Source organism: Aptenodytes forsteri, unplaced genomic scaffold, assembly GCF_000699145.1.
Source record: "Aptenodytes forsteri isolate BGI_AS27 unplaced genomic scaffold, ASM69914v1 Scaffold257, whole genome shotgun sequence".
In the NCBI taxonomy this organism is placed as follows: Eukaryota; Metazoa; Chordata; class Aves; order Sphenisciformes; family Spheniscidae; genus Aptenodytes; species Aptenodytes forsteri.
Window position 1 is genome coordinate 10,334,988 of NW_008795194.1, and position 27,518 is coordinate 10,362,505.

The window sequence follows — 27,518 nt, forward strand, 5'->3', positions numbered from 1 at the left end:
GAACTAATCAAAAGGAAAATACTGAAAAAATGCTACAGCAAGCATCTCTGTAAAAGACTTAAGTAAAATATACATAGGAAATAGCTGCCTTTTATAAAACATAACAGTGTGACAAGTGTAGTTAGACGCTATTTTTAGTGGCAAACACTGTAATCTTGGTCTGATCAATTATCATGCCTCCGCCCTCCATGATACGAAGGGAAGTAGCAGTCAGCTGGCAGCAGCAGACTATCTGCTAAGCAACTCATCCAGGGAGAAACAGAGGTCTTAAGATTTCCTTGTATGCATAGCCCATCTCACAACTGAGATCTGAGAACATACAGCAGATCCCATTAAACTCAACTGAAAGACTGCCATTAATTTTAAATGTTACCTACAGGTATATAAAAATGTCCTAGATTCAGGGACAGACCTTAAGCAATAATACATAAAACGGAAGGAAAGCAGCCAAAAATCTATTCTGAGTTTTATATTGTATTCCTACCTCTGGTGAGAAATGATGCCTTTTGCTTTAGATTCAGGGTATGACAGCAGTTTTATAGAAGGCCCACGCACTTCTTTTAAGACTTTTTTAATTTGCAAAGAATAGGTCACTTGGTCATACTGAAAGTAAAAATGGAAGAGATGGCTATGATTTTTTTTTTTTCTTTTTAACAAATACAGCTATAAGAACTTAAAATACCCAGGCTCAAATCTCAGGAATTCACTAGCTATCCTTGTGGAGAGCCAGGTGAAGATTTGTGCTCACAATTGTATCTCAAGGTCTCAACTCAGAAGCGTAGGCTGCCTGCTCCCACCAGATTAGCACTGTGATACAAATCAGCTTTCACAAAACACAGGCTAAACATTATGGGTATTTGTATTTCAAAACAATATATTTGAAATATATATTCCCTGCTTGCCAGAAACTGAGAGTTGGTCTGAGAGCTGAAGACAATACAGACACACAGAGAAAGTAGAACCGTTTACAGTGGGGACAGAGCAGCACACTTTTGTTTTCTAAGATACTTTTTTATGTTTACAGTTTCTGAAGTTTCGATTCTGGATTAAATTCACTAAGATAAAGATAACCAAAGCATAACATTCTTCCTCTGTATTTACACTTCACAAAGAGAGGTGCATGTATATGAACAGGCTGCATTTGATTTCCACTGCACTTCACATACCAACAGCACACTGCATAGACCGTGCAGGCATTGACAGAGCTGTTGCCTGTGCAATGAAACACTGATTGTATGATCTACATTTTGTGCAGTCCAAAATTCCAACTGGGGGACACAGAGAAACTGAATTACAGAGAAATGATGAATTTTCTTTTCCCTCTGACATCAGTATCTGCAACATTCATTTTGAAGACACATACACTAAGTAGGCAATGTTTTTAAAGTTTGTTTTATCTCTCCTTCATAGTCTAGAAATACAGCATTTGCATGAATACAGAATCTAATTTTGTGCAGTGTTTTTATAAAACAAAAAGAATGCATAAACTTGATAGTGAAATGGTGAGATCCAGCAGCTCAATGAAACTCAGATCTGCCTGATGTTTCTTTTGCTGCTGCTAAAACAAAGCTAAGGAGTAATCTTGTTTGTGCGGGCTTTAGATCCCCCAGGCACCACACAGTTTCCTGTAATGTTAATTACCTGGGTCATTTCTGTCAAAACCACGGTAATTTTAACTCAGGCAATTCCTTGTTTCAGTAATTTACATACAACTTCACTATACACTTAAGATTGTGTAACCCACCAATATGACCACGAAAAGCAAGTAATTAAGGTACTGAGCTATTCGATCCTTACCTACAAAAATCTCCCTTTCAGAAATACTACCACCTTCTTAAGGAGGAACTTACCTAAAAAAGGGCTCTACTCCCATTTTTTGAACCTAAAAAGTTGCATGTGATACTGCTGGTAATGTACATGTATGTGCACTGAGCACTACTGGCAAACAGGAGCACTAATCGTTCAGTGGCATTCCATGCATATGTAAAATTGCGTGTGTATATGCAGAGCCACTGTTCCATCCAGCACTTTTCTGTGGATGTACTGAAGAGACAAACAAGTGATACATGACTCAGAATATAACATCCTGGCTAATACCTTGCAAATGAAATATTTAGTCAGCTCATATTGAGTGTCTCAATTCAAAACATGCTTAAAAAATATACATTCAAGTGCTTTCATGATTCAGTTTTTCAGAGTTTTCTATCTAATTTAATTTCCATTCTTATCTGGGTTAAAATTAACAAAAACTTTTTTTTTTTTTGGTCAGATTAGTTTTAGCTTGGCTGAGTTTCAAAATCATCACACTGTCACACAAATGTTCACCTAATTACCAGCTAGGGAACAGCACAACGGCTGGAAAAGCCATCAGGGCAGGGCTGCTGCTTTTGGTGATGATATTGTTTACATGAATGGGAATATGAGACCGCAGCCTAAAATAGATGGTATGAGTAGTGCTTTGGAGATCATTCTCTCTCCACTGATTACAGAGAAAGCCTTGATGAGCACTTCAGGCCAGACAACAACCTGTTAAATGGCCATGTCACACTCATTTTTATCTTTTACTTCTAATAGAAAGCCACATGTATTTACAGCAAAGAAACCAAACATAAGCTAGAAGTTTCACTTTCAAATATTATAAAGATGTTATGATTCAAGCAAAAATCAATACTTGTTATGACATAGGAAGTAAATTGTTTTGCTTTTAGTAATTACAAGTAAAGATAGCCTGTTATGTATGTATCAGTGTAAACTTACACAACTTCAACACAAATATTAATAGAAGTATGGAGTACACAAGAATAGTTATTAAAATGAAAATGCGGATAGTGATTTTCAAGTCAGTTACACTTCCACCACTTTCCTTCTCAATATTTATACTGGAGCTCATAGTTTGCATGTATTTTCTATGAAAAGTATTAAATATTGGATATTACAATTTTTATAGTAACACACAGTAAGGAGAGTTTAAATGAGTTGGCACTCATTAGCAAACATCAAACAAGGAGTATGGCTGTTGTTAATAACCATGTGTTTGTGCTGTTAGTGTGAATCATTTTATTTACCAGTCATACTCATGCTCAGCCCAGAGATGACTTCACCTACTGAATCAATGAAGAACATTGACCTTTGAGATAAAGAAAGAAAACTGCCTTACTAACAATACCACGTAAGATCATTCTTAAGAGAAGAATTATTAGATAAGGAAAATTGATCAAGCAAAATTCCTTAGAACATCTGAGCACCTATCAATTTATTTTTTGCAGAATGAACTGTAGGAGCTAGATGTGTATGCGTGAATATTTCTGATCAAAGCAAATACACAAAATGTTTAGCCTCACCTCAAGCTCTAGTCCTCAACAAAATAGCCTTTTATGCTAAACCCCCTACAGGCGTAATGGCTGCACAGCTGGCTACAGCATCCTTTTCATTCCATGTAGTCAGCATAAAGCAGAAAAAAAAGTGGCAAGGCTGGAGGAATCTCTGTCAGTCCCATGGTGAAGTTTTCTACACTAGGCACTGAATTAGTCTTATGACAGCCAGCACTGAGAAGCAGACCCAGCAATTCAGGTAGCAATGTTCTTTATCACATGGCGAGACAGTGTCTCAGTACCAAGTTGAAGAAACAATTACTCCTGACAAATCACAAACACCACTGCTTAATATATCTGGACTTCTTTTTATGTACTCCTTTAATCAGTTTAATTAATGTGATTAAATAGAACCGTTACACAAATTAAAGAAATTATCTATATCAAGGAAAGAGCTTGATGGGAAAAAGAGTAATTATTAATAAGCATTATAAACTCAAGATGACACTTTAACCAAATCTACTAATTCAGAATTTTTAATTCTACTATTACTCAGAGCAAATGCAGCTAGGTTCTTTATAGCCTTTTTCTAAGACAAGTTTACAATTTTTTACTGTCATCCCTGCTTCCACCCTCCTTCGTCAAAAATGTCTAAAATCAGCTCTTAAAATGGACCATTAATACCAGCAAGATTAAAGTTACGTAATATCCAGAACAGAAAATCATGCTGAACTCTCAAACAAAATTAAGATTAAACACAATATAAACAAATAGATAAAAGCTTTATGACAAATGTAGCCATCTACAGGTAACACAGGTGAAATTTAATTACATATGCCATTGGGAACATTCCTTGTGCAAACAATGACAATCCGTCATTTCTTAAGGGTCTTATAAAATATGAGTGTTTAGTTTAGTTCCTCACTTCTCTTCAACATTTTTGTGAATCTGGATGTTAAAAATCCTTATGAGCTTGCTGAATATTTCCTCATTGGTCAGTCTCAGTACAAATTTACAAGCAAAATTGTGTATTGGTTACGATGCAAAAGCTGGTGAGATTCCCTGCACTGTCCTGCATATATATCCTGCAGTTTTCAGTGTTCTTTTTATTACTTCACAGCATATATCTGAACTTTTGAAAACGTCTGAAAATTTCAACCTGAATGCATCATTTAACCTTACTGTGAAGCCATCAGTATAAAAAATTAATTCTCAAAGTCAAATGTTTTGGTGTCCATCATATTTCTATGCAACGTATTGCCATGCTTGTAACTGATAGTTATGCAGACATAATGCAGAGGTTTTATTTATTACCAAAATGGTACTTTCACTAAAAATTTTGTTATTAGGAAGTCAAATGATCAGTTTTAGATTGCTTTTTGTTTTATTGATATAATGAACCAAAATGGTCACTAAAAATTTTGTTATTAGGAAGTCAAATGATCAGTTTTAGATTGCTTTTTGTTTTATTTTATTCTTGGTTCATTCTCTTCGTTTAACATAAAAATAGTGTTATGAAAACAGACAAAAAAAACATTGGTTTTGGCCTAAAAGAAGCAACTGAAGTTTATCATGGGAAAGAGAGAAAGTAAAAGAAATGCAAAAGGAGATTGACTTAGTGGAGTCAGACAGAAAGAAGACCTTGTCCTTGACTATAACAGAAAACACATAAAGAGGTATTTAAAACTAAGAGTTTTTTACCCTGTCATCACCTGGTGATGTGTTTCTGTGTTTGTTTTCTGTAAGGAATATATCAATAATTAAGCCAACCCAATACAAACTGAATTCAGCTTTCTCAGAGGTGAACACTCAATAGATTGGCTGCCACTAGAAGCAGCAATGTGGCCCGCTGAGGAAGGAGTATCATGCTTCTTATTGTAGGACCTTGTACTCCACACTTTTGCTTACCCTTGCATAATTACAAACTGCTATTACACTGCATGGCATGGAAAACAACTTCACTGTACTGTTCTTCCTCATCCTTTCCCAACTGGTAAAATGTGAGCTTTCTTGAGTACCTCCTTTAATATTGACCTGTTCCACCACAGTACAGCTGACCAGGGTTTGATTAACATGTACCAGATTCTGAAGAGTTGCTTTTAATAACACTATTTGCTTCACATGGTCACATTTAAAACATAAATGAGGATGATGTAAAGATGTGGAAATGGAGCCAGTAACACTGATTAAAAGTGAACTCAAGCAACCACTGCATTCTTCTGTGTAACAGGAGGATGTTTTACTTCAAACAATTGTTTTCAGATCAGCCTACTCTCCGGTAACAAAGAGACAGATATTTTAGGGGGATGGCTTGACAAAGGATAAGAAACCAACGGAGCAGGAAAACATTTCTAAGCTTTCATTTCAGTCAAAGAAATATCAGGTGCTACAATACTTCTGCTCATGTAAAGTTAAAACAACAGGATTATCTAGTTATAAATCCAGAGTCATCTGCTCTCCTAATCATTCTTATGACTTACTATTTTTGTTTATGCATGACTATTTAGTTGCAACATGCAAAATACTAGGAAGATTTAAATTTTCATCAAAGGCACTATAAATAGTGACAGATTTTTTCTAACAAGTTTCTGAGCTTCCAATAAGCAATACTGTAAGAATCTTGTTCTTTCAATTTTTTTTCTTGCCACTGCATTGCATATTCTTATTTATAGACTTGTGTGATTATTCACTACCCGTTCAAATTGCTCATTTTCTTATTTATACTCTCTTGTGATTATTCTCTACCTGTTCAAATTGCTCATTCTCATCTTTGCTTTAATCAGTGCTTCTAGAAATTGTTTTCCGTTAAAGCAGACAGCCTAAAAAGAGACCCGCAGAAGAACTAAGGCAACAAACACAGATTTATGGATGGGAGAGACCCTTAACTTTAACTATTCTCAGAGACTGACTGGAGAAATTTCATGGAGTGATATTTGGAGAAGAAATCCCCCTCCTAGGACTAAATGTCAGCCTGAGAAGGTCACATACTCCATCTACAACTGCTAGCGACTCCACCTCAACTGTAGGACCAGAACATCTCTTCATTTTACAGTAATCTTTCATACTGAGTAATTCTTTTCTGGCATGCTATCCCATCAATGCTGATTAATGTCAGTCCACACAAAGCTAACAGGTGACTGACACAGTCTACTCTATATAGGCTTGGGATCTGCTCATTTCTCTTAGCTGATCTGACTTCGCTGCACTTACATTAAATTAGAATATAACAAAAATGAGTCCACAGAACAAATATGGGAAAAATGGTTATGACCATTTAGGGACCTAGGACCAGACCATCCCATTTGAAAGCCAATTAACAAAGATGAGAGTCTTTGTACCTATTTATGAAAAAAAGACATTTTCTTGTATCACCAATGATGTAAAACAGCTTTCTGACTGATGAAAATGATAGTTTCAGTTTCGCTCTATTTGAAAATAACACAAATTTTCCAATTATAGCGTATCAGTTTTATCCTAGCTAACGGTCTTTCCATTACCTTCATCCCCCCAAAAGTTGGGATACCTCTACCCTGTGGACTATGGACTATGGTCACTCTTTGGTTTCATTCCCAAACTAACTCATTCTCAGGCTCCATTTGGAAGAAAGCCAACTTGTTCTTCCTGGGAAAAAGGCAAAGCATGGCCGAGAGGTTAGTTTGCTCCTGACAGAGAACATGGATGTAAACCATGCCAAGATTGGCTCCTTCTGCCAAGGGCACTCTAACACTGTTCCAGCACGCTATGTGTCCTCAGATGCCTTCACACCATGCCCGATGGCAAAACTGTCATGCCTCTAGCTTAAAGTTTCAAGAACAGCATTGCTGTGGGCTGTATTATTTTTGGCGCTTAGAACTGAAGAACCACACACACATATAAAACAAACAAAGAATATGTCAGGGCCAAAGAAACACTCCGTGAGCCAAAGACAATGCGGTGTGGTCACAGCATATCTGCTCCAGATGGTGCCAGGGCATTCCCTGTCACAGTACACAAAGACAGTATAGACACAGCCTTTATAAGAGACACGGAGAGAAGACAATCAACTAAATAAATCATGAAACACATCAAAGGGAGAGAGAAAAAAATATGGGGAAGGAAGTATGGAAGAAAAGAATTATGTTTTGGTTCTTTACATTAGTCTTCATGGAATAGTCTAGAAACCAGAATAATTATATGTTTACAATGACAAAATCTTGAAAGCGGCCAATAATAGTTCTAGAACACCGTATTTGCCAACTGGGTATTTGAATAACATGAACTTAATGGATAATGAACTCTGAACTAATCATACAGATTATGAAATGTTCATAAATTGCTACTGAGGAAACCCAATACCTAGAGAGAAAAAGGGTAAATATTTAATTAATAGTTAATTTAGAGAGAAAAGGGTAAATATTTAATTAATAGTTAATTAAATCTTAGGAGTCCAATTACCTGTAAGGGAATTAAAAAGAAAACACTATAAAAGAAACTGGAAGACTGAAGTAGCCAAAGAAAGAGAACTTTAAAAACATGTCTGTACAGAAATACTTACCAATCTGCTATGCAACTGAATGTCAATAATTTATCCTACTCATTTAAATATGCATGCCTTTTTTCCAGTGTATTTTAAGGCTTTTTATTCCATAGAATCAATTTTTGAGGTTACCCCAAATCCAAAACAGATGGAAGATAATGAGGAAAAAACAGAAAGTCAAAGCATAATTATAATTTTTAACACACTTTTAGGGATGAACAATTTGTCAAGCTGCGCTCTTGACAGAGAATTCACAAGATATGGGAAGCCATTTCTCCGCTAGTGTTTACGGCATAACTAATACCAATAATTCTCATCTAAATAATTGACATATTAGGGTCAAATTAACCCAACACCAAGTCTGGACAGAAAAATAAGTCATATTTCTTGATAAATACCTCTTAGAAATATCTTTTTGTTATTAAGTAATTTGGTAGTTTAGAAATGTTAGATATTTCTAGTAGTTAGATTTTAAATGATTATAATTCATTGACTTGAGACACACTATGACAATATCAGCCGGGTGAGAATATTTATTTTGTATACCTTTACAGAAATGTTACCACTGCCTCCAAATGAGCTTTACTGTTAAATGAAAATGCACTGAACACACTGACATCTATGTACAAAGATAGGAACTTATACATATATTTTAAAGTTCTCTTCAAAAGGCAGTTTGCGCCTCTAGTACTAATTCCTTTAAATTCACTACACTGTTCCTTCTTGTTAGTATTGGTTTTCAGCCCTTCATTTAGTTTTCAAACTACTGAAGAATGCTTATCTCCAACCAATGGAAAGTACCTTTCCAACTATAATGTACCCCCACATATAATCACTACAATTGCAGAAACCCTTTCATATAATTTGTTTTTTTTTTTTTTGAGACATCAAGTCTGTGCAGTGTGGTCTCTTCCCTACCGATGTTTTTATTTAAGTATTTATATAACATTCCAATTATCAGTGTCATATTCTTGCCATTTTTCCACACACACATTTTTAATTCCTTCAAAAATAGACACCTTTCTTGTGTTTCTTAATATTTCTCTGCATGCAATGACTTTTCTAGAATAATTGCCAAAAGTTCGGTAAGCTTACTAATTTTTTAAAGGCTCTAACTTGCATATTCAAATTCACCAAGTGACTCTTTCCTCAATGTAAGACAGTTTTCAATCACTTTCTAATCATGTATTTTTCTATTCTTGCTTTTCCTCCTCCTCAATTTAAAAAGCAAAGCATACTTGATTTAGTCTACTTTTAATTAAAGGGCCTCTTTCCTTATAGGTTTTTCCTGATAATACCAGAAGTACCTTCTAGTGCTCTTGGCTCCTCCTACACTATCCTCCTACTCTTAGGTTCTCGACAGAAAACGCGTGCCTCGTTCTATAGATTTTTCTTGCATACTTTCCATTGCCAGTATCTTCTGGAAGTCTTTCTTTACCCCAGGTGTTTTTTAACAATTACACATAAAGTGCACAGGTTACATTTTACATATTTTAATGTGTTATATAAATTTGTCTTTTTTACATATTGAGTTGAAACAGTTCATAATCTATAAACAATGAATCCTCTTTTTATATTACCAACATTTCCTCCCTGGTCATAAAAAGTAAATGCTCCTTGATGTGTACAGTGGCTTCTACTCAGCACCAGAAGGCTAAGAAAAGCAAGAAGTAAATTAAATAAACAGGAGTATGTTAGGAAGAGGGAGACAGCCACGCTGAGCTGCCAGTTAGGAGAAAAGCCAACAAATAGATTTGCCTAAAAGTAGCAAACCATCTGATGAAGAAAGCAGCAATAGAGATTCTGCTATGAAGGGGTTTGGACTAACAGGTCACAAAATATACAGGGCAACTTGTCTCTAGCAACAAATGAACCCTCAAACTATGGCAAAAATAAAATAAAATCAAAAATCAAATCATGAATCATCTTTTCAGCTTGTGAAGTTCTCTGAAAGTACACATTTGTCATCCACTATATGACACGGTAGGATGACTCTCACTTACCTTAAACATGTATTTATAAAAAAAGATTATCTTGGTGTTTTTCTGTATCCTTACTCAGGAATAAGACATGCTTCCATAAATTTCATTGTCATTATTACTTGCAAATACTTGTAATATGCAAAGTCACTCTTTCAGTCAATCCCAAGAGGTATTAACACTTCTAAAAAATGTTACTAATCCAAGTATGAGAATCCTCCCTTTAGTTCCAACTATGTATATATGCTCATAATTTTCACTTTTGACCACTGTTTGGTTTTGGTCTTTCTTATTATTCGTACATTTGCCTATGTGGCCAGACACTGATCTTTTAAGGAATTGCGGTTGTATTTGACCAAATGATCTTTCAGCCTGGAAGAATACATCAGCTGCCCAGTTTTCATCAGAAGAGATATTCTGACACCCTGCTAAGTTCAGAACTTTATTTTGAATGTTATGTAATATGCATACTCATTTAGTAAGTCATCTGTGTTTCTTCATCAATGACTAGTACCGTAAAGCAACTCAAAGGTCTTTATCTTTTTCTTATCAAAAGTTATCTCCTTAAAAATATCATATAATAGAAACTAGATCCCTGTTCATCACTCTTGTCACTGATGTGCATGTGGAGCATTTACAATGTCCAAGCACTTCTTAGATTACTCTTCACTGCTAACACCTTGCACATCTTTCTCAAAGTACTAAGGCTGCTTGCATCTCTGTTTAGTCACTTATTTTTCTTCTGATTAGAGATGAGTCATACAATCTGGATCTAGACTGTTTTTAAAAAAATCAAACTACCCTTCAGTTACCAAGAGCAGTACTTCTTTTTCTAGTACCTAATTACCTGTTTTCTCAACCTTGTTTGTAATGATAGGATTTGTCTTACCTAACTTTACCCCGCTAAATGTTATGCGCGCTATCTTAAAATAGGCATCTCTCATAAGAGTGGGATGAATCCCCAGCTAGACATGCCTGTCTCCCTTTATTACATATAAAAAGAGCATAAACAGCTAACAAACTCAGCTCATATACGGCCTGGAGCAAATAATTTGAAATGTTAAAATGGAAAGTGTATAGCATTAGTTTACCCACGTGTCTCCTTGGAGACACGATGCAAATATATATGCTTTAAAGCATTCTGAAACTCAAGTACAACCTCAAAAATGAAATTCCCTAAAATACAATCTCCCTCTGAAGCTCACTTGGAACTCTATCTCTGGGAAGGTGCTTTTTGGTTTAATGGTGCATTTTTCTTTGTTATAGGAGCCACGTACACCCTAATTCATTTGGGACATCATCTTTTTTCTTTCTCCTGTTTATTTTTCACTATGTTTGGAGAACCTGAACTGCTACACTTCTTCCACTTATGAAGCCGGTTTTGCCTGTCACGTCCACCCCAGAGCTTCCAAACTCTGTCAGTGGACCATGTTACAATGATTTTCACTTCATTAGTCACCTGCACTGTTTATAACTCTCCCCTTTAGTTGTCTCTGGCCTCATTATCCGTTCACATTGGTTCTGGCAACTGAAGAGTTGCCAACTGGTTACTTTTGCTCTTTTAAATTATTCATATTGATTACTTTGACAAATGTGATGTACATGTTGGCCTGGAAATGCAGACAAAGCAAAGTTTTTATTACAGTGGCTACTCCAAGTTATCTTAAAAGGTATTTTAATATTATAGACCTTTTTACACATTGCAAGCTCCACAGAACAAAGAATATATATTTCTCTGTGTATATAGCACCTAATACATTTTGAAGAATATTTTAATATTAACAATAGTATTAGGCATAAGTGGTAATCATCTCATGTCTTCTTTAATAGCATCCTATGCCCATCTCAGCAAAAATGGCTTCTTATTTGTTTGAGCAACCTAACACTTCAGGTTTATCTTTGCCTTCCGGAAAAGAGTTCTCCACTGGCCTATCACATTTTCCTAAAGAATTAGATTATTTACAGATTTTATTGCCCTTTTCTCCTTATATCTACTTCTTGTATTTTTACCAAGCTACCAAGTGAGTACAACTCTGACATGCTAAACTCAGTTCAAGTACTTTATGTATTGCATATTTCCTAAAGATGCTTATACAAAACAAATACAGGGTGAGTAAGATCTCAATTCAATGGATTGAACCTCACTTTAAGATCTTCAGGTGCTCAGCTCTGCAAGGTTTTTTTTAATAATTAGATAATTAGTAACACAGAAGTGCATGTAACTGTTTCACAGTCTCTCATAACATTTACTGTCTCTGTTTCCCAGGGCTTTTAATAGCATCAACCTTCCCCCTCGTCAAGACTTTTTTTGGAACGGATCACTTACTTTGTAATACGGTCAATGTTAGCAATTTGCTTCTGGTTCCGGATTATTTCTATAGCTGCCCAAAGATGCTGGATAGCCTTTGTATCTGCCTGTCGTCTCTTCGTTAAGCGTGCCATGACCTGTTTACTTGGTCAGCTGCAGCCGATAAATAAAAAAAATACACCAAAAAGTTAATCATGAATTATGAAATGGATTACATGATGATCATCTTGCAATAAATATGATTACAAGGAAAATTTTGTTAACCTATAGCAATTCAATTTGTATACAGCAGCATGTTTTCTTATGCTTAAAGAGCAGTAAAAAGCAAAAAAATGTAGTTTACAAGAACCCCTTTCACATCACATAATCTATACAGAAGACAAAAGGTGCGCAGTAAAAATTATCAAATCAATAGCAAATGACTTATCAAACTGGTTATGAAAAGTCACTTAATTCACATCTCAGGTCCCTAAGATTTGGTAAAAAGCAGACGCTACCCTAGCCTGAAACTTCTATAGCCTTTTGCATTGCCCGAAACCCTTAAAAAGGGGCGAGTGGTGCTTGACTACATCACACGGTGTAAGCATGAACTCTGACACAGAGAAAAAGCTGGACCCACAGTTTAGTACACAGTATAGTTCTCAGAGTATTACTTTTGTATTTTTATCATTTACAACTAGTTAAAAAAATCCATTCTATGAGCAGAAACTAGAAGTATATTTTCATGGATGATAAATATTTAAAAAAATATTTTGGAGCAATTCCATTTTCTGTAACATGCTAAAACCCAACAGGACCAAAGTGCTTCTGATGGCATTTACCCATCTAACCAACCCTGAACGGGAACATAATGAGCATCTGGCTTTGTTTACAAATTTTCCAAAAGCTTGAGGCAATGAGTACAGATAAGCCATAAATCGCCTACAGCTCTACTACAGGCACAGAATCCCTTTTTAAAAGCTTAACGATGCATTTTGATCACTAAATAACTTTCTTCCAGTGCCACCACTTTCTCAATGAAAAAAATGACTGATTTATGACTGCTACCAAGGTCTATAATTTATTTTAGAGCTCTGTCCTCAAAATGAACTCTGTGGTATGCACGCGGATACTTGTAGCTAGCAGAATATTAACTTCAGTAACCCAAAATAATATAAAAAATGCAAAAACATTACACCATCTGTGCAATGTTAAAGATGGGAATTTAAGTATTAAAAGTGTCCCTCCTCTCAAATTCAGAAAAATTAAACAGATTTGAGTATTCCATCAGTTGCAGCAATGTAATTTTCAAGTCCATGGGACCTAAAGGTACTTGTCAAAGAGGGCTGCCAAGTTTCAGATCCAATATTAGCTCAGCAACGCTCACTCACTCTACAGGTATAATGAAATGAAGCGCAACGTTCTGTTATTAAGGAGAAGAAATGATTTAACAGTATTGTACTTAACATTACGTAGCCCATTTTAAAAAAAGAAAAAAAAAGATGATGTGAAGTTATATGTGCACGTCCAGGTGCGTGAGGCACCTCTGGCTGCTGGAGATAGCAGGGAAGGGCAGAACAGAGCGGCGCTCGTGGAGACACAATGTGGTCACACATCGACCCCACATTTCTGCTTTAGAAATCTCCTCCCACTGGGATTTAAAGCAAGGGCAACTGGATGGATGTCCCAGAAAAGAGAGGCCAAGAATACATTTTTGAGGGAAGGATAAGAGGAAATATGACAGACATACAGCTAAGAGTGACAGCCAGTAGATAGCATCACCTAAGAATGATTCAGAGAAAGAAAGCCCCTGTTGGGAATAGCGGGAAAAGACACTGCATCCCTGTGAGCTCCTTTGCATTCATTTCACAGAACATGAGGCCATTACAAGTACAAAAACCCCTTCTAATCTGTAAAAGAAAGATGTGAATATTTGTAGAATTTAATTCTTAAGGAAAATAGACCTGTAAAATACAAAAAAAGGTTAGACACTAACACAAAAAAGGACAATCTTTACAGCCCTAGTATCTTAGCATAAAACTCATTTCCTAACACAGAACTGACTAAAAGTGAAATAATTCTTTTTATTCTAGCTCTCTACAAACTATCTGCTTTAAAAGCTGTTAGCTGATATGCCAGTCGACAGGCCGGACACGGAGCCTCTTAGGCAGTATCACGTCCACATGCGAGGATCAAGGAGGAAACACTCATCCTTCTCGACCCTGGTATCAGTGTGAAACAATAGACCAGTTCTCAGTTTATTTTGTAATAAATGAAGTGGGTCCTGCTATCCCAACTATTTTAAAAATAACCGTTATTTTTGGCAGCCTAGCATATGGCTGCCCATGTGAGAGCCACACTCAGCGTGCCTGGCAGAGGGGGAAGGAGGTGGTTTTCTCTCACACCCCTGCGACGCCTGGGCCCGAGGGCCCCAGCACAGGGCAGGGCCCCAGGGAACCCATCTGCTGCCTCAGCGTGGCCCCATGTCCCCGCTGTGCAGCTGAAGGAAAGGCTGACCTTTGGGGCTAAGGAATTCCCTCTTGTGTCTCCAGGGCGGGAGAAGAAGCCCATGTCTGAGACAGGGAGAGGGAGAGTGAAGGATCGCTGTAATTACGAGTTCCTGAAGCCCTGTGGTTGCAGAGCTGCACCTAAGATGACGCCAGCGGGCAGAGGAAGGCCTCTCCCTGCAAAGGCCCTACGGGCTCCCCGTTTCCTTTGGAGTGCGCTTTTGGAACAAATTTCCTGACCACCCCCCTTCCCCATCCTTATTGCACTTTGTTGGCTTGGAGCACACAAACGCTATGCCCTGTGTCATGGCTAACTCCAACCCACAGTACAGGCATGCACCTCCCAGGCCCCAGCCGCTGCAGGGAGGTCACTCCATGGGACCAGACTGCACCTGGTCTGAAGCAACCCCCCCAAAACACAGCTGGTGTGGATGCCCACCCAAACTGCTCCCTCCTGGCTGGTCCCCTGCTCCCCACCACTGCTCACACAGGCACAGCCATGGCTCTTCCCCCCTGTTTGTCTGGAAATAAAAGCAGTAAGAATTCTGACACGAGGGACACAGCAATCACACATGTTCTGTTCCTTTTTTTTTTTTTTTGTAAGATACAATAATTTTATCAGGTGTTCTGCCTTCAAAGAACACACGTTTCATTTTTATAGCTTTGGTTTACTATTTAAGGGCACTTTTGCTAAACTCAAGAGTTGACACTCCACTACTGAAATAGCAGTTCTCATACAGCACACTTCCAAAAATATAAAAACAGATTTTTTTTTTTTTCCAAAAAAAAAAAAAAATTTTTTTTTTTTTTCCAAAAAGCCCAGACCACTTTAGCATTATTTTCATTTTTTAATTGCGTGGTATAGAAGAAATATAGAGACTTTCTTTTGCATTAAAGAAAAAGATTAAAATATAGTGGCATATTTCTTGCCGTTCATTGCAGTCACTCTTCCTCCATGGTAAAACTAACCACAACAGTCTACCCCCTGCATTCCTGCAAACATATAAACAGTTTTCTATACTGTTATAAAATCTTAAAGATAACTTGTATCAGACTGTTAATAGTTCATAAAATGCTTTGGAGTGCTACTTCCAAGCAACAGAAAATGCTCCCAGTGCTTCAACATGCACAACTTATTTATGCAAATAATAGTTTAAAGTTTAATGGGAGACAGATTCTTAAATCTATATTTATCACTCCTGATTATTTGCTTATGTGTGGGTGCACACACACACATGCAAGAGAACAAGCATAAATATGCAGTGTGTGTGAGCATGTGTAAGAATCTATGGCTTAGAGGTTAAATACCGAAAGAGGCTGATTGATCCATGCAGTGTTTTAAAGAAGTTAGAACTCCAGAGACTTTAAAACCACAATACTGAAATGTACATTTACATATAAATGCTTGAAGATATTTCTCATCCCCCTCTTTTGTTATAGCATTCATTTCAATATCCTGGAAAGAAAAACTAAAAGCTGAAGTAAACATTAATTTCCCACTTGTGATTTGCTTGTTTAGCTATGGTATCCCCTGTCCATACAAAATTACTTGCTTCATGCCATTTCTGCCACGTTCTGCTAGCAAGTTTATGGTAGGATGCAGCTTCTTGGAGAAAGGTTGGCAAACAAAAGATGGCTAAAAATCCAAGAATTTTTATCAGCAGAATGTGTCTTAGGTTTTGTAGACATCCATGGGACCTGCAGAAAATAAGGATTCTCCTAACAAATGAAGTTTTGTGTGGCCAGCTCACACACTTCCATCACACGCTCACCGCTCACTCACACAGGGCCCAAAGCAAATGATTTATCTTCTCAATTTTCAACTCTCTAACTGTTTCTCAGTGCAATCTGAGTAAGGTTTTACTATATTTTATGTTTTAAATCCCTCTTGAATGTCCTGTGTACACTATTTTGAAAAGTATACCACTTTACTGTACACAACTTTCCTCAAGAGCTAAATGTTACCCACGTTTCTTACAGGCAGGTGCAGCAAACTGTGCTTTATCTTGTGAATACACACAGCATGGCTTATCTTCTCAAAGCCTACAGCAAAGCGTGCATTGCCATGCGGTGGCAATGTTACAGCGGTGGCGAATCAGACTTACTGTCAAAACAGCAAGGCTACTCGTTGTTAAACACACACTTGGCCAAATCAAATGCTGTACAGCTGTCTGTTGCAATAGTAGTGGATATGGAAATCTGCACTGCAAGTCAAAATAAACAAAAATCACCTTGCAGCATGTCTAGGGATTTAGCCCAAGGAACCTCCTGACCTGCTGCTTGCATCCAATTTAGCAGATACTATCAGGTACTAAGTTTAGCTAGAAACTCTCCCTACAGACAGAAACAACTGAAAAGTAGTCAAATCTTGCCATGCTTTAGCTGTTAAATACCATGGTCCAAGCAAAATATGATGCTTCTGAAAATTTAACTAATGAATTGGACTTTGCACTGAAGCAGACGGTGTTGCAGTTGGGTGCTGCTGCTCTGATGGGAGCTGCTAATTAAGAGCTGACAAGTAGTAGCTTGTTAAATCTTCTGTTCGTACTTCACTGTAAGTGAGGCTACCTGTGGCGCTCATCCCTTTCAGTGCAAAGTCAAACAGGTTAAACGTCATCCCTGCTATTAGCCACCATTTCGCTGAGATTTGGTATGCAGTTAATTGCAATGGAAAGACAGTTTAAGAAGTTGATCCTTGCCACTGCTCAGCTGCTAGTTTCTGCCTTTCAGCACTGCATCCCTGGGGCTTGCGATTATTTCTTCCACACCACATGGTGGAAAGATTTCAGGCTCAACAGGAGGAAGAAGCTAGGCTCAGTCCTAGTTTTTGTGGCTTTCATGCTGTGAGACTGGCTGAATTTGGGCTGTTAGGAAACTTGGACACAGACTTACATTTGTATTTATGTGCACATTATAATATGGGCTCTAGTATTTCTTAAAGTGTAACTTTTTATAGTAAGCATAAAACTATATATCAGCAGTACAAGTAGTTCCAAATGTTTAGTGCTTTGTTCTTGTATTAAATAGGAGTTTCCTATTAAAATCCAGATTACAAATTTGCAAGTTGATGTAGAGTTTGGGTCCCTGGACTTCATACAGGTCTTCGTTGTACTCTGAAGTTCTGCAAGATTATGGTTTACAATTTAAACTGCTTTTAAAATGTATCTTTCATCACCAGTTTAGTGGGAGGGTAAACTCTTTAGTCTTCCCCTCCTAGAACAACTGGAGCAAAACTGATAACTATCCTGTTTTTACATATGGAAGGTGCACCTGAAAATGTTTTGACTGAGCAGCAGTGAAGGTCATGCCTAAGGGGAAAAAACAAGAGAAAGTTTAACTTCAGGTCTGCCTTCCAGATCTAGTGATCCAAAAGTGTGGGGAGTAGCTGCTAGGGTGAGGACAAAGCTTTTGGCAAGAATAATCCCACACTTTGCTTACCATTCATTTGTCTTCCTGAGTGTGCAATATTATGAGCATGACCTAGGATTAGCTGGGCATCTGTTAGCAGGAGGCCCTCTTTTGCAAGAGTGCAGGTTATGAGAAATGCAGATTTTGCATACAAAGTCATTTTCAAATGTTTAAGAATCAGAAAGTGTTTTGGTATCATTAGATATTTATTCTGGACTTAATCCCAATCCACTAAAATCAACAAATGCCTTTCTGCTGACTTTCCAGGGTTTTGGAGTAAACTTTCAACTGCTGACTGCTCTTCCACATCCTCACAATGAAAAACTTAGGGAGGTGTTCAATGATAGTGAAGCTGAAAGATGTAACAAAGGCTTGTGGCTGAAACAGGCAAAATTTCTTTGTTAATTAAACTAAACTCAGAAAATTAAACTATAAGTTAATAAAAATTACTGAATTCTTCAGTGCGCTTTTTTGTATTAAGAGATTAGTTCATGCTGTAATGCTGTCATTTTGGAAGTTATTAAACTACAGAAGATTTTTGGATGTTGAATGTGTGTCATTCCTAATGAAAATCTTTTCATTTCACTGTTAGATTAAGGTGCACACAGTCTATTCAAAAGAGATGTTTATTAGCATAGTTATCCTAAATATTTCACATGTGCAAGTGAAATAGTTGTGCTGTTATGCGCAACCCCACCTTTTGCATTTCCTGATTGCTAGGTTTGTAACCTTGACGTCATGCAACTTTTTGAATGAGGTTTTGCATAGCTCCATAAAGTGCAGTACAGACAGAAAACAGGACTACATGAATACAAAACTGTAGTGTTCTGCTTCTTTCTCTCTGCAATTTAATTTTTTTTTTTCCCAACTTCAGTACGCAGAATACAAGAAAGCTTTTGCTATTACCTTGTGCCATTCCAAGATGGCAGTGAGCCACTGTAGAAATCAGAGCCAAGGACAGTACAGAATTAAAGGCCCCAAGAATACTTTTACTACACATCTGTCTAAGCTCTATTTGAATCCCTGATATTGCATTTACTTCATTTGTATTGTATTTCATTCAAAATTATTAAGTAAATGTCCTTCACTGAGGCTAAGGCATATGATACTTGAATTTTAAGCTCAGACATTCTGAAATCCTCAGTGTACAAATAATAGGACTCTCTTTCTTTTCCTTTTGAAACCAAACCTGGACTTTCTTGTTTAATTAACTCACCCTGCTAGAGAGAACTTGACACATATGTTGAGGCGCCATCCCAAAAGAGAATTTCTAAGAAAGTGTAAGTGTAAATCAGTGTAAACGGAGTATAATAAAACCTGAGATGAAGCATCAACAACAGCTGCTGAGAAAGAGGATAACAGCCATACACCCCAAACAAAGGCTGTCAAAGTGGTTTTGTTTGCTACCTAATACAAATACATGTACCGGGCTAAAATGTAATCCTGTATTCCGCTGCTCCTCCAGCCAACCCCAGTCTGGAATTTCACAGACAATAGCAAATGCTGTCCTAAAAATTGGAAGGAAACTATCCTTTGTTCCCATCTGGCAGAAATCACTGAATAAAACTTTATCTAGCAAAGTAAGTTTGGAGAAGAGAAGAACACAACTGCCAAAGAAAGTAATACAGTCGAAAGGGCTGAAAGCAAAGAGCCAAATCTGTTGCTAGCAATGTAGCTACACTAACTTCTTTCAGTTGACTACTTTTTTTTTGGTAATGGTCATCATGTTTTACTCCAGGTAATGTGCCTAGGTAAGCTGAAGCACGTAATATATGTTCTGCAAGATTTGTCTCAATACAATTTTTCATGTGTACAGGTTCCACATTAATCTTTTAAAATAAACAGTATTTTCCTTACAATTTCAACTTTTAATAGGTATTAAATACATGGGGAATATTTATTTTTTCATAGCTAGTAGCACAATTAACAGTTACATAGGAATATCAAGAACTACACGAGTTTTTGTTTACATGAGAAAATACCACCACTGAAAATGTATACACTCTTAATGCATTTAGCAAACTTCTGAATGAATGCAATTTCAATTAAAAAAACAATTTAGTGTGGTTTGGGTAAGGCTTAGTTAATGAAATTAAGCTACACTAAATAAAGAGTTTCCACAATGGAGCTTGCACTAGTATAAATCGCTTTAAAAAATACGGTTCTTGTAAAGTGATGCAACTTTCTCATGAAGATAAGCTTTAGCTGCCATAGTAACAAAGCCCCTTATTTCCAGAATGATGATACACTAGTATTAAACAGCCTTTAAGTTGTTCATCTCCAGAAGACTACTCTGCTTTGTTCAAAGAAATTTTCTATACAAAAGACAGTCCAACTCAACTAACTTCAACATCACTAAATAATAGATGGCTCATAAAAGGTGTAGAAGATCACCCTACACACTTCTTATCCCCTATCATGACTGAAAAATAATGAGTTCTCTTCAGATTTGTTTACTTGGAGAGTTATCATAAATAATGCTAGCCCCAAATTGCTATCAGTGATGCTCTGGGTACCCTGTATGAACGCACAGACGCACAGACACACAAGCAAGTTACACACACATGCCTTGATATAAGAGGCTTGAACTAACACATTTTACCTTCCATTTGGCACAGACTAAGAGCATGAAGAGGGTCAGTTACAGAAGATTAAGTGACACGTGGAGCCAGGATCATGTTCTGAACCCATGCTGCACGCTAATACAGGCTTTCTGTGGTTTAACTACACCCACTACCAAATTCCGCATTTTCCAAAGCAGCCTAAAGCTAAACCACAGAAAGATGCTCGAGGAGAATCCATGGAAAGAGTTAACACCTAATGAGTAGTCCGAGCTATTTCCCCATGTAGACAAGCCCTTAGTAAATAGATGCTTCCTGTCCACTCGCTTGGCTGTAGCGAGCAGAGATGATTATGCAGCTATGCATCCTGACAGGCTCCAATGCTCACTTGGTTGTAAAAGGGGGAAAACCATGGCCAAAGAAGGCTGACGGTGAGGGCTGGAATTTCAGTTGGATGATAAATAGATGCCATTTTGATTCTGCAATTCTCTCTAATAAAAGTGAGAGGTGGAAGACATCTCAGAAAATGCTAAGAAATGTAAATGAGAAGAGTATCTTGTTCTCCAAAAGCAAGCTTTTGATCATCATCTTCCTTTCTGTTCTGAAAACTAAGGAGCTTGGTTATTCTGTAAGCCTCAACTAAACTGATGCAATACATTTCTCCATCAGTACGTGAGGTATAATAAACAAGGTATGATGACATAAATAAAAAAATGATTTTTCATGGTCTATTAGCAGGGAACGTAATTCCGCATAAAGTCAGTTTTGCACTAAACAATGAGAAAAAAAGATCTATTTTCCAGGTCAAAGAATTAGGAATGTACGGAAAAGAGCTAAATCATGAAAAAATGTAAATTCATTGCAGATTACGCAAGCTGTATGGTAAAATAAGGAGTTGATGTTGACTTTTTGCAGTGTAACATGAGATTCAAAATTGCTGTTTTTTCTTCTCTTTCTCTGAACTACAAACAACTGACAGTATCTTTAAAGTACAAATTGTGATTCTGCTGCTAGTAACAGGACTTAAACCTCAGGTGTTTGTAAAAACTATTCCTCCACCAGGCTGCATTTTTATTGACAAAAGGCAGCTGAATCAATTTTTGCTGCTCCTTAACAAAAACGAAGACTGCCTGAACTTGTTTCTTTCAAAGGTATTCTCTTTGGCCTCTCCCTCTCTATAAATAAAAGCACAACTACACAACTTCTAAAACTGCTCAGATATTGAATTCTTTGAAAGTCAGTGTGTTATGCAGGCGCAACCACGTTCCTCCAGAAGTCAGGCCACGAGCAGCGTTAGCCCAGAGGAGACTTTCTCTTGTCAACAGTCATCTCAGGGAAAGCTGATACTATATAAAGAAAACAAATGCAATTCTGAACCAACTAAGGTTTCCAGACTGAAGCTCCTTCAAGCCCAAAATGTCTAGGCTCACCCTTGGAAACCTTCAGAAATATGCTCAGAACTTACAGAGTTAAAATGCATTGATCTGTAATGCAGGTAAGATGAGCCAAAGATAAACACTGCCAAAGCTTACAGGCTTTTACAGCATTAATCAAAAGAAACTTTAAGGCAGGGAGAGGATCAAATTGTAAAATCTGAGCTTTAGATCCTGCTTCTGAAATTCAAGGCGAATGTCAGAAATAATGGACCTGAAAGTTTCATGCAATGCTCCCCCAGCTGTGGGACAGTTCATCAAAACAAGAGCAACAGAAAGAATAATGTATTGTACAACTGGAAGCCTTTCCCCAAGTCCTCACCTCATTTGGTTTTCTTCTCACTGTTTTTTAGAGAGTGTTATTTCCTAGGTTGGGCACAGACATCTGGCTTAAAAGTACACTCTGAAGGATATTTGGAGCATATGCTCTCTCCTTCATAGGCAGTACCCAAACTCACTAATTATACACATTCCAATAAAGTTTTCCTCTCATCCTGCCCCAAACCAAGTCTATCATCACTCCTTAGCGAAGCCTTAATCCTTATCCATTTCAAAGGTCCATTTTGATTTTTTTTTTCCATTGACATTTCATTTTTTTATACCTCAAAAGCAGGCAATTTATTTTGTTTGTACTTTCTTCCTTCAGATTGCCCTCAGCTCTCCCCCCAAACTGTTCTTGTCTGGACAAGGACAAAGCTTGCCTAGAGGACAATTTACAGACATGTGAGAACAGCAGTTTTCATGAAAACCAATGTACAGTGATAACTGCATTCATAACTGAACAAATCCTTATGTGGAAAAGAGCTGAGTATAATCATGACCCTTTTCTTTTTATCTTTGCTGCAAAAGTTGATAAATGAAAAGTGGAAAAATGATAAAAAGTAAGTTTCAAAATCACAAACTTTATAAAGAGAAACTTTAAAAGCCAAAAAAATATTCAAAGACATAAAGATCTTCCAAAGAAACTGGTCAGGTGATGAAAATACGATGCCATTACTTCGGGTAACACCAGTTTCTCAGCAAACCTGTTAACAGCTGACATCAAGAAAACTTTGCCCTACCATTGCAGGTTAGCATTTCCTTCCTATAAGTTGTTTAAAAGAGACAGGAGTGAGGACAGGTGGAATATATCACTTCATTTTCTAACTAGCTCTTGGTGTGGCTGACGGTGTGGGGGAGGTTGGGAAATGGGCTTCTCTGGCATAGATTTTTTTTCCCAATACCATACGTGCTATCTTGGATTGCAGTCTCAGATTTGTTGAGCTGTTTCATTCAAAGATCTTGGTGGGAGCTCTAGTGTGATCTCCTTTGATACATTTTCTATTACCTATGAATTGCAGATGCTTCCAACTCTTATTTCTCATCTTCTCTTACCTGAAGCCAACGTACAACATGTCTTTATTTTTTAATGTAGAGAATTCTTCTCAAGGCTTTTCCAGGACTAGTTGCAGATGAACTGAATTATGCACTTTTTTGATACTGACAATCCATTTCACATCAGCATGATTCTTGCATTTTATATCTGCTCTGTATTACTTCTGTGGGAAACTTATTACTTTGACCAATGGTTCGCTATTATATTCATATGCACGTCCACGGCATATCCTAGAGCTACAGGTCAGAGAGACGAAAGAGCTCTCTGCAGCTCTGCGAGATTACGATACTTCTCACCTGCAAAATTATGTTCTGCCTCTCCTCTGGCAGGTGCATCTGTAACCTATTTCTTCAAGCACTGATGATGATGGTGATGACATAGAGCCGATTAGAAAGGCCTGTTAGGGACAAAATTGCTTCCTGAACACTCAAGAGCTCTTCCTGCTGTATCATTATCTAGGGCTGAGGTTTATTAAAGGCAACAGGACCATACTGTTCTCAGCCATTTCCTTCAGACACAGAAACATAGGGTAAATAATTTTGACTTCATTTTTCAGATTATTTCAGTTATTCTATTGCCAGCATTTGGCTGGTTTTTAATTTTACTCCTTTAACCTGAATGCAGATGAATGAGCCAGAGCTTTGACACAGAGACTTAGCCCTACAGGGTGAGGGAAATTCATGAAAGTACAGGACATGTCTGAATAGCGTGCCATCCCTGTGGCTACCAACGTAAGTTAAAGCCCAGCAAAATTAACTAATCCTACCATCAACCTAACATGAATTTCAGAAAATGTCATTCACGAAATACAGCTTCCTACTGTGATTTCTGCGAAAATCTTTTCTGCCTAACCCAAAGAAAATGAACTGCAAGAGTATCATAACATTATGGTGTTATAACAAAGGGCAAGCCTGTTGACTTGAAGCTTGGATTTGCAATATAATATTCTGCAGGGAACAGAGGAAATAAAATGCTAGAGTTCTGGCAGTCTTTCCAATCAATATCTTATCAATATTCTATATATCATATCATGTGGTGTGTGTGTATATATATGTATATAGGTGGACTCCAGGTCTTCTGCCTAGGTTGAAAGAAAACCACATGATACATACATATATATATTTATTTTTTCTTCCAGTGCTGAAAGACTTTTACCACCTTCTTTCTGTTGAAGATAGCCTGCTCTTTTATTTTTAGACATGAGATTTCCTACCGAAACCGATTGTGGGTTTACAATCTTTGCTGAGCTCCAACACCAGAAAAAAACTCCTTTTGGGGAGGCTGTTCAGGCAGTGTTTGTCTGAGGCTGCTGCCACCACAGTGGTCACCTGTGGTTCAAAGCACTAGTTTAAACTGATCACAAGAAATTTTATTCCCCAGTCTAGCAGCATGGCTGTTAAACCAGACACTGTCCTGTCTTCGTTAGAGTTTGTGCTCTTTCTGCAGCCTTTGAGTATAACTGTTTCAGTGTGCTAAAGAAGACACTGACATTCATGTCAGTCTCTGGATTGCAGCTTCTGAGTTTATGACAGATGGGAAACCAACAGAGGAGTTAAAATCCTGTGAATCCACACACAGCTTATAGCCAGTAGCCATCTGGTTGGGGATCGACATAATACCACAAGAGGACGACAAAAAAAAAAAAAAAGATGAAAAAAAGGCAGTTACATTTGCACTTCCATTTCTCTTCCCCTTCTTTGTGCTTCCTGTTTTGAATATACTTAATCATTGCATTACAAATAGTCTTTCAACTATTTCATACACGTTAAACTATTACAGTATTTTCTTAATAGCACTTTCCACACAGAAAAATAAATTCAGTATTAGGAAAGAAGTCCAACACATGACAACATATAACGTTTGTCTATGGTAGGCAACAGCCAAACAGGCAGCATTTAACAAAAGCGTAAGCATTTGAGGAGAGAAGAGAGAACGGAAACCACCAAGAAACCCCATTCAGCAGCGCTGCCAGTTGCTGGCAAAACAATTCAAGGCAGAAGTTGTAACACAGGGCCCCTAAAGTATAATTACTTGGGAAGAAAATGTGGGCAACAAAAGTTACCTAACCTGTTCAGAGAAGAAAGCAGCGATTTACTCCCAAAATGTGCTGGGAAGGCTGAAAATCTGGTTTTCAAAGGAAAAAGCACAAGCTTCATTACAACTCCCTTTTGCACAGCAGCGTCTCCTGCTAGCTAGAGCCAGGAAACAAGGACACATGCAAACCTTCTTTAAAGACAAAACCCATTTTTCGCCTCAACCTGCTGAATGTTCAGCTAGGCGTTTCCAACCCGTAACTGCGTGTTTGTTGGGGTTTTAGTTTTCTGAAAAGAGCAGATTTCCGATGTAAAGAAAGAGTAGAGCCACTAGACCAAGAATTCTTTTCCCTGCGTGCCGTGTTGCAAAAATGAGAGCATATTAAGCAACTTGAGAACAGGAAATAACGCTGACAAACAAACTGATATTCTTTCCATAGCATGGTCACTCGAAGGAAGACATTTGAAACTTCATCTCCTCAAATCAAGAAATGTTTATTCTCCTTTTGGCAAGGCTGCTGAATGCTTGTGTACTCCTTTTAGTCCAACTGTTTTATGATCCTTTCAGTGAAGCAGATAGTCACACTAGAGCAGAAATGAACATTGAGCCGAATATTTTTTTAATAAAGTTCTCTCCTTCGTAAAATGTTGTTTTATTGGTATCAAAATGGTTTGTGGAAATACACCAGTTCTAACTGACATGTATGTGGGAATGTATCTTAGATCCCTTCACCTCATCTGGAGTTTCGGGCACCACAGATGAACACTGTAGAAGCTCCAGCTATATAGCCAGTGTCCTCTAGTGAGTCTAAATTTTTTTTTAATAAAGTTCTCTCCTTCGTAAAATGTTGTTTTATTGGTACCAAAATGGTTTGTGGAAATACACCAGTTCTAACTGACATGTATGTGGGAATGTATCTTAGATCCCTTCACCTCATCTGGAGTTTCGGGCACCACAGATGAACACTGTAGAAGCTCCAGCTATATAGCCAGTGTCCTCTAGTGAGTCTGTTACTTTGTTAATGTAACCTCCAACATCAGAGAGAGATTGGAAAAAACAGATTAAACGCAGACATCTATTTCTGAGCTAATCGCTCTACGCTCCCTTCACACTTGACATGATCTACTCAGTACAACAATTCATCTTGTTGTGAACCAGACATCGCAAATAGGTCAGATGTATTAAGCCCTAAAATTAACCATTTCTCTCCATGGAAGATAAAGTGAGATTAGGATGACTAGTTCATGTGGCTGGACTTAAACCACATGCACTCCACTCAGGCAGTCTTTTTTAACCAACGCCTACACCTACCAAGTTTAAAGTCCTGCTTGAAAATGAGTTTCTTACATCTCAGCTAAGGGCTCTAGCCACCATATTACTGGTTTTTCTGCCACTTTGCCTTTTTGGGATGAAAAATTTCATCGATATGTTTTCAGTTTCCATATGGACATCCTTGAGTAACCGGTTATCTTACTTACCCCATCTGTTTAAAGTCAAGAAATGCAGTTGTGTTTTTCATTGAGAAAGACTTAAATAACTGCATTTTTTTTCCTCAAAAAAAACCAAAACAGAGACATTTCAATTATAACCCTAGTAATATCATTGCAATTCTAGTAAAATGGCTGATTAATGGCAATGTCTGATATGTATTCTCATTTTCAATGTGAATAATGTATATTTTGAATTATTTTTTTCTTGACAGATTGAGTTTTTAATTAAGAAAAAATTGCAGTGTAAGACATTTTTTCATTTTTCTTGCAAGAAGCCTATTTTTTATAAATGTGGCTATCTAGCCAGGCAAAATGAAACTGCAAAAGCATAACTGTAGAATTTTCTTCAGTGTTTTATGACAATACCTTGATCAAGTAGAAATTGAGCTAAGAAAGAAAATGAATATCCTTACTTACTTCAGGAGGCTAACTTTTGCTGACTTTGACTCCTAGGTCACAAGGCATTCGCTTTATTTCAGGTCAGTAGTACCTTCACTTAAAATAAAGCTACAAATTTTTCATCTCTTTTTATAACTTTGTGGCCTTCATCCTCAATACCATGTCGCTACTGGAATCATCGTCTCACCCTCCTGACTTTCTCAGCATTCAGCTAATCA

At 37.4% G+C, this 27,518-nt stretch overlaps 1 protein-coding gene across 4 annotated transcripts in view; it reads right to left on the bottom strand.

Moving 5' to 3' along the window:
* The window catches only part of ZMYND11 (zinc finger MYND-type containing 11), a 109,247-nt gene that overhangs the window by 51,455 nt on the left and 30,274 nt on the right, over positions 1-27,518 (bottom strand). For all 4 annotated transcript variants that reach the window (XM_009278657.1, XM_009278655.1, XM_009278656.1 and 1 more), the window contains exon 2: positions 12,133-12,267. In XM_009278657.1, the coding sequence (XP_009276932.1) occupies positions 12,133-12,248 (116 nt within the window). In that variant the 5' untranslated portion in view covers positions 12,249-12,267. The remainder of the gene's footprint in view (positions 1-12,132; positions 12,268-27,518) is intronic.